We start from the raw sequence: 14,298 nt of genomic DNA, 5'->3' as shown, positions 1-14,298 counted from the left end.
GCATTGTCATTTTTTATATGGGTTGGTAAAGTGTTCAGTAAGATAAACATATCTTATTTCTGCACATGTATGATACCACCAATGCCACCCATCGACTTTACCCAGGGATATTCCTGGTGAACTTCATAATATTAGTGTGTGCTGTTGTATTTCAAACGTGAAATCAATTGGTTATTGAAATAAAGTAAAGAAACAAAAGTGAAATTCAACCAAATATTAACAGAGATGTGCCCTCTATATATTTTGAATCACTGGTCCCATCCAGGGATAGAGCCTTGGGCAGGAATGGTCCCAACCAGAGCCTTGGGCAGGAATGGTACAGAGAGAACGAGAGTACATGATGCTAATTTATTCCAGATATGAAGTGACCCAGGTAAGAGTTTATACAATGCAAGTGATGGAAAACACTTTAACCAACATGTGCCCTCAATTTAAGTTTTGATCCAATGATCGCATCCTGGAGTAGAACCCATGAGCAATTAAGGTACTCAGACCAAGTATGTAGTGATATTTTGCTCTAGATATGATGTAAATTTGGTTGTTTTTTTTACAAACATACCTGACGAAACAAATTGTAAACAAAAACTTGAACTAAAATGTGTACTTACTGCAGTGGCGTCACTCGGGTTGGTGTCACCCAGTGCGGTAGCTCATGGTGTCACCCCCATGGTCCTCCTTCCGTAACAGACCATACAGAATCCTTAGTAATATCATTTTGGTGTCACCCCTTCTGATGGTGTCACCCGGTGCAGTCCGCACCCCCCGCATCCCCCTAGCGACGCCACTGCTGTGCCTGATAGTCATGTATTTAACTATGATCGGTTATCCGCTTATGAAATCCGACTTGACCGAGCAGTGTGTACTCTGTAAAATTTGAAATTTTTCATTTTGGTGTCACCCCTCTGAGATGGTGTCACCCGGTGCAGTCCGCACCCCCCTAGCGACGCCACTGACTTACTGTAAATCTTAATCACGTGGTCCCAACCAGGAGCCGAACCAGGGGGAAGGAGGCGAAGGGGTACTGAGACCACGGGAGTGTATGATGATATTGTATTACAAATGTTAAGTGATTTTAGGTAAGGATATAATCAACTAAAAATGCTGAGGAAAACAAACTTTAGCCAAAATGTGACGTCGATATTATTTTAAACCCATGACACCACCTAGCGGCAGGAGTGGTGCAAATGTGTTGTGAGCATGTTATGTATTTCAAACTTCAAGTGAATCGGCTATGGAGAGATAAGAGAAGTTTGTAATGTAACCAAAACTTTGAACAAAATGTGTCTCAACTACAACTCATTTCCCCTAGCTTACTCCGGTGCAGTAGTGGTGCTGGGATGAAGATAAGTATGTGACGATATTCTATTCCAACTATGAACTGAATTGGATACGCGGTGACTGAACTACGAATGCTGGAAAAAGATTTAACCAAGCCAGTCCACTGACACGTATATAACCTCGCTCAAACAGTCAACCTAAACTCCTGGATAAACCAAGGTGCCTTCCTAGTGAGCAGGCTCCTCACTGACCGAACCTTTCTCCTCGCCAGCGCCGGACATTAAATTAATAAACGTGCCTAGCACATATTAAATACATGAAGGGAGAGACACATTTTCCTCTCTTCATGAACAATTAATTAACCCTCCACATGGGAATAAAAACCTAGGTGTCCCGATGTGACGTCATAGTGGCGATCAATCACTACTGGTGCCACATACTGCTTGGGTGACACCTAGCACAGCTAATGCAGACTGAATTGCTACCTTTAACTCGAGTGTGTGCTGGGTCTATCCCCACTCGAATATAGCCTTACATTCAGGTCGCTAGGGTCTATGAAGCCAGTCATATTGACCCAAGACCTGACGGATCAATTAAATAGTGCCTTTTATGAATAGTAATGCCTGTGGGATGAGGCTCTAATCCCCCCCCCCCCGATCAATTAAATATTCTGCTTAAGGACATTAACCAGACGTACGTGCCTGTATGGGCAAAAACGTCTATAATTTAAATGATGATGATGATGATCAACCTAAACGAAGTTGCTCAGTTCATAGAACATCAGACTCGTAACCCACTTGTTCCCAGATTCGATACTAGTACAGACCAGCCTGGGTCAGCTGTTTAGTCGAATTTAAAATGACAGTATTGAGTTTTATTTATATTAATTTGACTATCATATAAACATATAAGATTTGAAAAGTTATATATTCTTGCCATTAGGACCTCTGACACATTAATTAGATATTCAGATATCGGATGACTGGGAGAATGTTTTGTGTAGTGCTGCATTCTGTAATTGTTTTTGTTCTACATTTTCAACTGAGGTGATAAATCAAACCTGGTGTAAACTTTATACCGTGCTTGCATGTCAGGGAGACAATGAACACCTGGCTTGCAGGAGGTGGTGTAATTTCCGTTTTCATTACCCATTCTGTTTTTATTGTTTACCATTGATCCCATACGAAAGGGCACTTACCTTTAAGTTGTCCTTACTGAGGTAGAAACTCATTTAGATCGGTATTTAACAATGAAAAACTAAATAGGTCATGACGGGATGAACAATGATCTTCTTTTTAAAATATTGTTTAACAATTCTCTTGTAATATAGATTGTTCGGGACAGTGGGATTGCCATATACAATTACATGCATTGTCAAAATTTGTTGTAATTTGAGATGTCTACATTTCTGAGCTTCTTTGTAAAACCAGTTAGAGGTAACACAGTTTTGAGCAAATTATTTCAGTAGTTATTTAAATTTTTTAAATCTATGTTAGGTTCATTAGAGAAAATAAAATTGACAAGACTTGTCTCTAAGAACTTAAATTTGAGACATTATAGATAGTATAGATGGGTGATTTCAATTTAATATCCATAAAGTAGTTCATACGCATGGTATTTAAAATAGACATATAATTAAAAGATTAAAAAGAATGTAATTAAATTCTCTGAAGAATACATACATTAGACAGAAAGTGCTTACATAGTTTTTAAAACTACAAGAAGCTGCAAATGTATGTATGTATGTATGCATGCATGCATGCACGTACGTACATACGCACACACGCACGTACGTATGTATGTATGCATGAGTGTATGTATGTATGTAAGCCTTTGTTGGTATGTATGTATGTATGAGTGTATGCATAAAATGTGCATTATTTTGACTACTTGGCAACAAATATAGTAGCTTGAAATTAATGCAACTTGACTGCAAATTACGACTAAATACAAATTTAGTCTTTTCAAATCTTCACTATATGGTTTATATACCAAATACAAGAACAAAGACTACTCATAAAAATATTTTTATTATTTTTTGCAGCATTTTCAATAAATAAGTGTAATCACTGGCAATCATGACACACCTGTGCATGATAACTACAGGTAAGGCAAAAATTAATGAGGTAAGTATTATGAATACGGTTAATACTGATGACAGCCAGCTTGGCCGACTCTCTCTAGACATGCATGCAGAGGAAACTGAGCAACAACAAGAAAGAAAGAAAGAATGAAACAAAAATTTGTCTAAGCACACATCTGTGATGCACCACATCTTAACTATCTATATTCACTTCTCTTTTCTACTTCATGAAGAAAGAAATACAATTTTAATACTGTTTAAAACTCTTTAAATAATCTGGTTTTCAGTGAACATCTTAAAGGAAGGTTAGCTGTCCCTTAAGCTCCTCTTCTTAAACTTAGCTCTCCTATACATTCAACTCCATTGTCCATGAAACAGCAAACTTAGGACAGTGAGTACACTATGTTTCTTATCACAGAAAAAAAAACACCTTATCCTTAGGTTTGAGACTAACGGAATTGACTAGAACCTGCCATATGAGAACAATAGTGTATCATCCTCTCGGTGCATGCTGGAGCAGTATCAATGAAAACGATTCGTTTCGACTGCAGAACAAATGACAACTGACAATTTCAATGAGTGAGATAACAAATGACAACTGACAATTTCAGTGAGTGAGATAACAAATGACATCTGACAATTTCAATGAGTGAGATAACAAATATGCACACAGAACAGAATCACCCTACGACTGATCTAAAGCAGAAACAGCCATGCTGATACTACCTGCACACAATTCTTTAAACTGTTGAAATATCAATTATGTTATTTTATAAGAAATCTGCTCTCTTGAAATAAACCTTGTTTGACTCCTTGAAAGATGTTGTTTTCAGAAAATTGTTACACCGATTTGCGAGAAGTATCTGTATGAATTCAACTGAAATGAAAATTAGTATAAATCTTACAGAAAACATACAAGAAAAGTGTTACACAATACTAATAAATGTTGCATATGAAAAAATATAAATGTTATGTCTGAAAAAATAAAAAGATGTTATCTGTACTTTTTATGGGTGTTGTTGTTTCAACTAACCGATATCCATGTACAAGTGACAAACATTACTCACTAACTCAAATCTTACAATACTGTACAGATCATATCGGGTACGCAAGTAACAGTTTTAAAATTTTGACCAATTAACAAATATGACATAATAACAGTAAATATGAAGATCAATGAAGATTCAACCACTGAAATTGTATACATGTGGAAAATCGTGTTGTCACCATTTAACACGCTCTCACTTTATTGTTGGCAAAGCGTATACTTATCAACGTCCTAGAATGATGATCCTGTTGTATTTCATGAAAAAAATCACGACAAAATTTTGTCCTTATATATACATTTCTTCATTACAAAAATGAAGATCAAGTTTTTATACATTGGAAGAGTACAGAGCAAATCATTCAAAAACTTTACGAGATAGGTATGTTATCCAGTTAAGAGTTTGATCTTAACACAAAGAATCTCATGGTATTCGGTTATTTTCATTAAGTTAGACTTTTGAAGTGATGATTCCATCAAGATTTCATGAACACAGCAGGAAAAATCAAGTGTTAGAAAAACAAACTCAGCCTCTAGCATAAAGGCATTGAAATATAAACTCAGCCTCTAGTATAAAGGCATTGAAATATAAACTTAGCACAAAGGCATTGAAATACAAACTCGGCCTCTAGCATAAAGGCATTGAAATATAAACTCAGCCTCTAGCATAAAGACACTGAAATGTAAACTCAGCCTCTAGCATAAAGACATTGAAATATAAACTTAGCACAAAGGCATTGAAATATAAACTCGGCCTCTAGCACAAAGGCTTTGAAATAAAAACTCCATCTCTAGCATATAGGCATTAAAGTAAAAACTCCACCTCTAGCATACAGCCATTGAGAAATAAACTCAACCTCTATCAAAAAGGCCTTGACATACACAGCGCTTGATCAGGCCGAATATATAAGTATATACATTATATGCTCGCTTTAAGTCAAAATACAACTGTAATATGCACAGACCTTGATCTGCTGTCATAATAAGGTATAGGTTTCTGCAGTTTCTTGGATGTAATCAGTAAAACAAACAACACAGATCATGATCTGCCGGCACACTATGCGAATGCAGACTATGGTCTGTGTTGATTGCAGTTGGATTCGACTTATTAGAGAGTATATAAAACATTGTTACATACTTTCCAGAGTTTAGTTTAGTCTGGCGTTAAATGCCAGTGCAAAACACGAAGGCTATATCGTGTCGAGTTGAGTAGGGCAGGGTGTCTTGACCAAGCACGCATCGCAGTAACCGATCCGATTGCGACAATCGAACATATACCCTTCAAGTCGGACACTTTAACCTCAGCGTCAGAATACCTTTTTAGCATGATGTTATTAAAACTGCAGGGAGATACTTAAATAATATTATACTATGAAACAGATTATTGCAGAGCTGGAAAATTCTGAATACTGAAAGTTAAGCAAAACAAATTCATTCACATTTTATAAAATTATGAGCAAGGGAATTATACTGAACTTGCCCTGCACAATTTTTCTTTATCTTGTGCTGCTAGGTGATGAATTTTGCGGTTCTGATACTGTGTAGAGTTAAATTTGTCTTTCTGAACCGATGATATCAACCTGATGATGTATTTAAAATATGAGGGCATTGGTTTAGGCTTTGTGGGAATGAATATCCATATAGGAAGTGAATTAGTGCATTATAAATGCCACTTATATGAACAATGGAAATATCGCAATGCCTTTAATGTCAAAACTAAGATACAGTGATATAATAAAACCCCAGAAAATAGCAGGTATCATATATCAACTTCATTAAATAACAATACATGTTCACATTAAATGATATCTTTTATGTTAACAAAAAGTCATCATCGATAGCTAAGTGGGGGATCGGTGGGGTGGGGTTAAATGCCTGTAGGCCTTAAGTTTCAGAAGTCGCACTGTCCAATTTAAAACTTGTGTCAATATTATTTTTATTTATTACATTAAAGTTCATATTGTTGTTGACCCTTGATCTAGTTCCTTTTTCTCCCAAATCGCAGAAATATTGACAGTATAACGAGGCTGATATATTTAGGAATGATCATGAAGTGAAATGAGTCCAACGAAAATGACAATGGAAAGAATCTTAAAACAATGGACGGATTTCTGAGTGATTCAGTTTTTACAGTGGATTGATTTCTAACATGAACAAAATATGAATGGATTCTGACAAAGAAACTTTTTCCATTTTATGGTCGGATATCTGATAAGTGGATAAATATGTACAATGTATAGATTTCTGATAACTAACCACAAAAAAATCGACGAATTCTCATTATATAAATGTTTAAAATAAGGAGAAGTAAATGTATTTATATACGTCCAATGGATGGATTTTTCTTAATGATTACGAAATGGACGGACTGAGATAAAGAAGAATGTCCTTGAAATGGACCGGATTTCGGATGAGTGACAAACTATATAAAATGGACAACATTCTTGCGGTAAAAAAAAAATGGACGGAATTGGAAAATGAAGACATTTTTTACAATAAATAAATAAATCATTGCCTTGCGAAAATGTAAAGCAATTTTCACACATATCAACAGAAAAATGAATAAATAGAAATAGTATCTTACAAATCACTCTATATAACACTTTCAAAATATGTACAGGCGAACTTTTGAAATACATGTATATATCTGTAGAGCTTATTCACTGTAAAAAAGAATGACACATTCAAGGTTTATAAAATACTCCTTCAAATTTCAGCTTCTGCATTCAACAACTCAAATAAAAAATAAAATTAATGACACATTCCACGTTAAAAAGTTTCATCTCTCTCTCTCTCTCTCTCTCTCTCTCTCTCTCAGAACTGAGATAAGCACTGTTGCATTTTCTTGTTATATTCTGAAATTGGGAATAATAAGTCGAATTAATGTTTGTCATGCAGATGAATATTTGTAGTTTTTCATATATTTAAAAATCGAAACTTTTTAAAGAATCAAAGATGTTGTTAATAAATTGTTTTCTGAAATGTCACAGCCAGGAAAAACCACATGTATTTACAAGAAAAACGTTTTGGCAGTGTTGACTCTAACTAATGGAATAAACTAGAATAATTTTTAATGAAAACATATTGAGCTATGTATGTTAATTGGCATTTAAATAAGTACCCTAAGGAAAATAAACATTAAGGTGTTCAGGCACCAATCAAGGAATACGTGGTGCTTCTTTAAGACATTTTCTTTTTAAAAAAATACAATATACAAAACTTGTAAACTTTCATTCCTGCACATTCGACGAGTAACTGCAGAACGTCTATTGAATAATAATTAGACACAACAAATCACGACTCCCTTTGTTCACGTCACTGATAAACCAGCACGAACCCCTGTGCTCATCAGCAGTCGGTTTTACACCTTTTTTTGCAAACTGTACATTTTATAGCCGGTTTCTTTTAGAACAGTAACATTTTAGTTATATTGTTGCATTGACCAAGCCATGTGCTTCTGCGTTTGCGCCAAACACTTCAAAAGATAATGATATATCTCGCTCCATTCGTTTTTCCCTACATTACTGACCATCATGAGCATGCATGCACACATATCTCAAAAACTATCATCATAATGCCGGACTTGGAATATTATCAATGTCAAAAAGGTTGTCCACGTCGAAAGCAGTGCTCATTTGCTCCAAGTCTACCCCCTCGGACCAGGGATGATTACCCTCATGGTCGTGAACAGGGGAGGGAGCAATCGGGGTATGAAGTCCACTTTCACGTCCAATTTTCCCCTGGCAGTAAAAGTTTCTACTATCTCCAAAATTGATACTTTCGTTCCACCACCCAGGAGCTTTGATGGACTGACCCACAACTGTCAAATCAAGTGGATCGTTTGTTGTCATATCTACTGGAATGTCTGAATATTTCATACCAGAAAATAATTCATCAAAACCAAAATCATGTGAGTTACTTTCAGATGATGGTGGACTCATTGATATGATTGATGATGTTGCCTCGTATGTTTCATTTGAATCTATCAAGTCTTCAGTTTTCACTTTCACACCTCCAATGTCGATGTCTTGATTAAGTATTGAAGTCCATGTAAAATCTCCTTTTACTGATGCGTAATCGTCATGATTGCCACACTGAATTACATAATTCCATCCTCTGTCAATCGATCCAACATTGGCTCTACTATCTCCACTACAGCTAGGCAATAGGTCCTCCTCTTTTTTGATCCTTTTCACGGGTGTAGATGGGGGATTGGAGTCTCTGCTATTCCGCCTTTTCTTGAAGACGCCGCTTTCAATCATGTCATTGTATTCAGGGTTTATTCTCCAAAATCCACCCTTTCCTGGCTCGTCTTTGCGGCGTGGAACTTTCTGAAAACATTTGTTCAATGACAGGTTGTGACGGATGGAATTCTGAAACAGAAAGGAACTGGAATATAATATTCACTTGTGAAAGTTTGAATGTTACAAATTACACGTGTACCAGCAGCGTTATCCCATGACCAAATTGTCTCGGTCGGACAGTTTTACAAAGATTTAGTTATCCAACCAGGAGAACATTGTGCACGTTGTCCTATACTAAATCAGGCGATGCTGCCCGACTTCAAACATTTTTAAAATCAAGTTTGAATTTACAAAGATCGGATGCTTTACTTCAAGGCAATCAGTTTGTATTTAGAGTAGATAATCTTATAAACAAATTAAAACGCAAGTCAGGTTCTTATTATCTTTTACTACCAACTATAAAACAGGAAAAAAATCAAAAACTTAAAAGATAACCAGAACAATTATCAGCTTAAAATGAAGACAGCGCAACTAAAGTTTTAAAAAAAGGTAGGGTCAAATCAATCAAAACTTTTAAAGATACACCGAAGAGACATGGCAGCTTAAAATGAAGACATCGTAACCATAGTTTTAAATTACTAATGATCCAATAATAAGAATATACTTTAAAATGTATAAATATGCGTGCATTATCTTGCGCAGATCTTGGCTGAATGTCTTTCTGCAGGTAACCGCAATTAATTTCAAAGGTATTGGAAAATTCGTCATGTTACTGTTTGTAACTAAATGAATATCTTTTTATTAAAACAATTAATACTATTTTAAAAAGTTGTAAGTTCACAGTATTCCAATCAATCACACTAAGAAAGCTTATGCTGGTGTGTGAATTTGTTATAGCATGACCAAAGTATTGAGGTCACACCTGTTTTCAGCAACAAAAAGCATGCGCGGACGACTTACGACAGGTCGTAAGTCGCTGATTGCATATGGTCTTCTACACTTTTCACTTATAATTTTCTGCCACAGAACTGTCAGTGCGATTATTGAAAGTGCATAAGAATGTTTCTTTTTCATAGTTAACAAGAGATGTAAAGTTGTAACCAAGCTATGAATTTACATTCAGTATGTACTATGTTTCATGGCGATACGCGATACTTAAGTTACAAGCGACAGCATTTGCTGTTGTTTTTGTTGTTGTTATTGTTGTTGTTGTAGGGGTTAACGCCATTTTTCAGCACACGATAGGCTATACATGGCGGCCAGTATTAATGGTGGCGGCCAGTATTAATGGTGGAGGAAGAACCCGGGAAAACCCCGGAAAGAACCACCGACCCACGAGAAGCTACTGGCAAGCTTTATCACATACCCACATTCCACATTGGCCGAATCCGAGACTCGAATCCAAGCAGACTGATATGAGATGGCAGTGATCCGTAACGAAGAGCGCTTTAGACCACTCGGCCACGGGGCCCCCAAGCGACAGCATAATGTAATGGTCACGCCATGTTGATATTTACAGTAAACGCGAATCTGGCAAAAAGCGATCATCCTAAAAAGAATCTAAAGTCGTAGAGAAATGAAAAAGAAGAAATGATGTCAAGTTAATCAATTCAAAGTAAGAAATATGTGTTCCCGGGTCTGGGACGTCATTTCGGGGGGGGGGGGGATGATTTGCATGTGCTGTAAAATGTAAAATTGATGTTGCCTATATACGAAAATTAACAAGCCCGTCAAGTTTTACCCACCCACCCACCCACCCCGAAAAAAACCTGAAATAACGTCCCTTCCTGGGGGACCAAGGTAGAAGTGGAACTTAATACGTTGTTAGTACTTAGCAATGTCTATTGAAACTGAATGTTCTAGATTTTTTTAATGATCAAAATTAGGTTAAATATCCAGCAACATTAAACATTATCTTTTGGTGACATCAATGATATCTTTTGGTGAGATCAAGGCGATCTCACCAAAAAATAATGTCGACGGATCTTCAACATATTTAAACAGTACAACAGCCTGCAAATTACCGCTTCAATATTCAAGGGACACAACCTGTGTTGGACAAAAAGCCAATATTGTTTCACAACCTGATTGCTCAGCAATCTGTTAATGCCAATGCCCAGCGTTTTAATTCGAACAGTAAACCAGTCATGCATAATAATAGTTTTAAACAATTCAAAGCACCCATTCAATACTGTCAATGATTTACAATAGCTAAATGCTCCAAATAATGTACAGGCATGACAGTCATTACCTTTTATAATTAATTGTTTTGTCTCGTTGCACCGTGTCTGTCGGATGCTCCATTCAATATTCTGGTTGTAGTAAAAATGCTTAAGTCTGCAATATCTGTCAATGGGCAGGGGTCGACTGAGTTAAATTGTGGCATCTATATATATATATATATATATATATATATATATATATATATATATATATATATATATAAACAGTCTGTCGGTCTGTTGTATTTCTCAAAAATATGTAAAATGGCTATTGTTTTAATAGTTCATCACGAAGAGTAAAGCTAATTTTTGCTGCAGTTAAACAAGGTCATGTTATAGAAAACTAAATAATTTGGCTGGTCTACAAAGAGAATAGAACTGATGTTTCTGTCTACTGTTTTTTTTTTATCCGTTCGTGCGTCTTGTCTGCCTGTTTATTTCACGCATAAAGGTACAACATGCACATACCTGCCAACTCGGGTCAGCTAGATTGTAGTACATAAAGTTGTCAGTGATCCAGTTATAGATTTCTGAGAGTGTGATCTTGCTTTTTTTGTTCTCCTTCATTGCCATACAGATAAGTGTAGCATAAGAGTATGGTGGTTTTACATATGGGTTGGTCTTGTAGTCGATCGAATCCCCTCCCAAGGTCGTTGGTGTCAGTGGGGGTGTGTCCGGAGGATTATAATGATTTCCTCCCATCTTGGTGGGAGGGGGTCCACACGTGACATTTAAGATTGAGTTTGGGTTGACCTTAACTTTCTTGGCATTCTCATAGGTCATTGGAACGGGACTGGAGGGTGGGGTGGGCGTTGTTATCTTTAGAATGTTGAGATTCTGTAGCCAGTTGAGACTGGTCAAGCTGTCATCAAGGTTCATGCCACCGTTGCCGTAGGTGTCGAGTGGGTACTTGGCCATCCAATTTTGGCGAAACCGCGCCGCCAGGTGGGTTCGGGACACAACTGGCATCCTCCCCCGTGCCTGGACCTGCTGCTGCACCGAATACACCTGTGGGTACTTCGTCTTGACGGTTGGTTGAGGACAAGTTACACAAAAGGTCTGTTCTGTAATAAAACAATGATAATGGATATTAGTTGCTGTAGTATTTGCAGTGTAGTGTCAGAGGTGACTGTGGTTTTTCTTGTTGTATGAGTACGGCATAACCGGAACTGCTTGTGTTGAGAATCCTGTAACAGTGCTGATATACCTTGTAACCTGGTTGTTATAATATTGATGAGCGATGACAATAAAGTTTTGGTAGTATTATGTTTGTTGGAAGTACTAGCAGTTGTAACAGTAATGGGCTCTCGGGACAGTGGGTTGTGTTGATGTTGGTAGTTGTTGTAATAGTGGTGGCGGCGGTGGTGATGATGTCAGTAGTACCAGTGGTGACTGTGGTAGAAGAGGAGACAAAGATGGTGTAATCGTGGCAGGGATAGTAATAATAGCAACAAATCCCTCGGATGTCAATGGTAAGTCATTTTGATACCAGTAGTGATTTAACATTTAATTTTAAAATACTCTCTCTAATGAAGCCATGGTTTGATCCTTTCTTTTGAGTTATTTCTGTGTTTGTTTTTTTCTTCTTTCATGTTTAACTTTTGACTTATTATATCAGGCGGGATAAACCTAGATAATATTAATAGGGGTATAATCGTTGAACATTAATATCCCAAAATGTCATAAAAACCAAGTTTAGTTCGACTAGCAGTGTTTCTCTGTTCATATTCTATATTGTTTTGAATGCTTGTTTTTAATAATTGAAGATGAAATGGCAACAAAGTGAAGAGCTTTTGCAACGAAGCTATTATTATTATTATTATTATTGGTGTTGGTGATGATGATGGCAGTGGTGATACATTCATAATAAATATCGTATAACCGAAAGTTTAAATAATACCATTGTTTCATATCTACGTGTGAAGACTGGCGTTTTATGATGTCAACAAGAAACTTGTGTTACTGTAAGCTCACATCAACAAATTTACACGATTTAATGTTTAAAAAAAACAAACAAGCAAGTAAGCAAGCAAACAAACAAACAATGCTGCTTTTTACAGTATGAAACGGTTAAACTCGGTAATTTTAAAAACCAATGCCTTCTTTTAAAGCTGAACAAAAGAAAACTTTATAAATTGGTTAATTGAAGGCATTAAACAACAATATCACTTGCTCAAACTTGAATATTCGGCAAAGCTACGTTTTGCTTTCCTAACATGAATGGAACTACTTAAAAGAGCATAAAATATTATAAAATCAACATTTTTATCAATTACCTTTCTTGTGCAAGCAATACGTCACTTTCACTGGTTTGTATTTTAAATCCCTTTCTGAGAGAAGCTGTGTTGACTTTGCCCTTCAAGCCCCAAATGATTCCTGAACGTCTTTCCCTCCCGGGTCTACCCTCGCATGTACGCGCAAGTTCTAATTACATGTAAAGAGCAATACACAAATCGCTGATCCTACATGTATACACAGGTGCCGCCCAGGCACGCTATAAGAAAGGCGTCAATACCAATATATCTTTTTTGATTGGCCCCAGCAATCTATTTTTAACCAAGATGCACGTGGCTTGACAGAAAAATATTATTGACAGTACATGCCTATGTACATGACATGTCTTAACAGGGAGTTAGATGGATCTTAAGACAATTATTTCAGTTAAAATGTACTACATTTGTACAATCCTTTGTCTTAAATAACACACGCAAGCTTATTTACTTACCTTGATAGTGGTATTTAGAAAAAATAATTTTAATCTGAATATAGCATGTAGATTTCTTCGTTTGGACTTGTCTCGCGCTAAACGACAACTCCCACTTTTGGCATTATTAAGGTAAAGATCCAGATATATCCATTGCTCGTACAACGGTCTAAATTGCGCAAATGTTGTATATTACGGGACGCAGTGTTACCGTGGACGTACTTCTTACGAACTAAATGAAAGCTACCTGTGCTACTGAAGATGAATGTAATACACGCGTGGCAACACTATAAACAGCTGTAAATACCACCTGGCCTCTGATTGGATAATCCACTATTATTGTCTCAGCTATGGCAGCAAAATAAACAATACTACGTGCTACTTGTAAGGCTGCATTACATTGGGGAATTCAACGTGAAATAAAGCCATGGATTGGTTATTGGGAGAAATAGGTCAGTATAATGCCCGATTGTACTCTTCGTACCCCTTGACAGTGAGTTTGTTTTGACTGCGGAAAGTAATACACAACGTTTCTCTGTGCACCTCAATGAATGGTATTATAAACAACATTTTTGAACTGGAAATATTTCTGTCGCTGTTATGGACACGTGATACTGTGTATCTGAGATTGGTAACTTTTAATAAGGCACAGGGTATCTGGTGCCCAGTGTGCATTGTCGTAGATATCGATTGCTCTCGTATCGACCCGGTAGAAAAAAACA

At 36.6% G+C, this 14,298-nt stretch overlaps 1 protein-coding gene across 2 annotated transcripts; it reads right to left on the bottom strand.

Moving 5' to 3' along the window:
• Window positions 1-3,289: 3,289 nt before the first annotated feature.
• On the bottom strand, window positions 3,290-13,888 carry LOC149802764 (forkhead box protein J1-like). 2 transcript variants are annotated; one of them, XM_089952193.1, is made up of 3 exons: window positions 13,598-13,888; window positions 11,341-11,936; window positions 3,290-8,779 (listed from the first exon to the last, which is right to left on the bottom strand). In XM_089952193.1, exons 2-3 carry the CDS (start codon window positions 11,839-11,841, stop codon window positions 7,976-7,978), a joined length of 1,305 nt encoding a protein of 434 aa, XP_089808319.1. In that variant the 5' UTR covers window positions 11,842-11,936; window positions 13,598-13,888; the 3' UTR covers window positions 3,290-7,975. The 2 variants fall into 2 exon arrangements, with proteins under 2 accessions (XP_089808319.1, XP_089808318.1); XM_089952192.1 differs by lacking the exon at window positions 13,598-13,888 and adding an exon at window positions 13,149-13,320.
• Window positions 13,889-14,298: the final 410 nt, after the last annotated feature.

The sequence above is a fragment of the Sinohyriopsis cumingii genome, chromosome 3, assembly GCF_028554795.1.
Source record: "Sinohyriopsis cumingii isolate HCF-2022 chromosome 3, ASM2855479v2, whole genome shotgun sequence".
NCBI classification, from domain to species: Eukaryota; Metazoa; Mollusca; class Bivalvia; order Unionida; family Unionidae; genus Sinohyriopsis; species Sinohyriopsis cumingii.
This window is presented reverse-complemented; position numbering and strand designations above follow the sequence as displayed.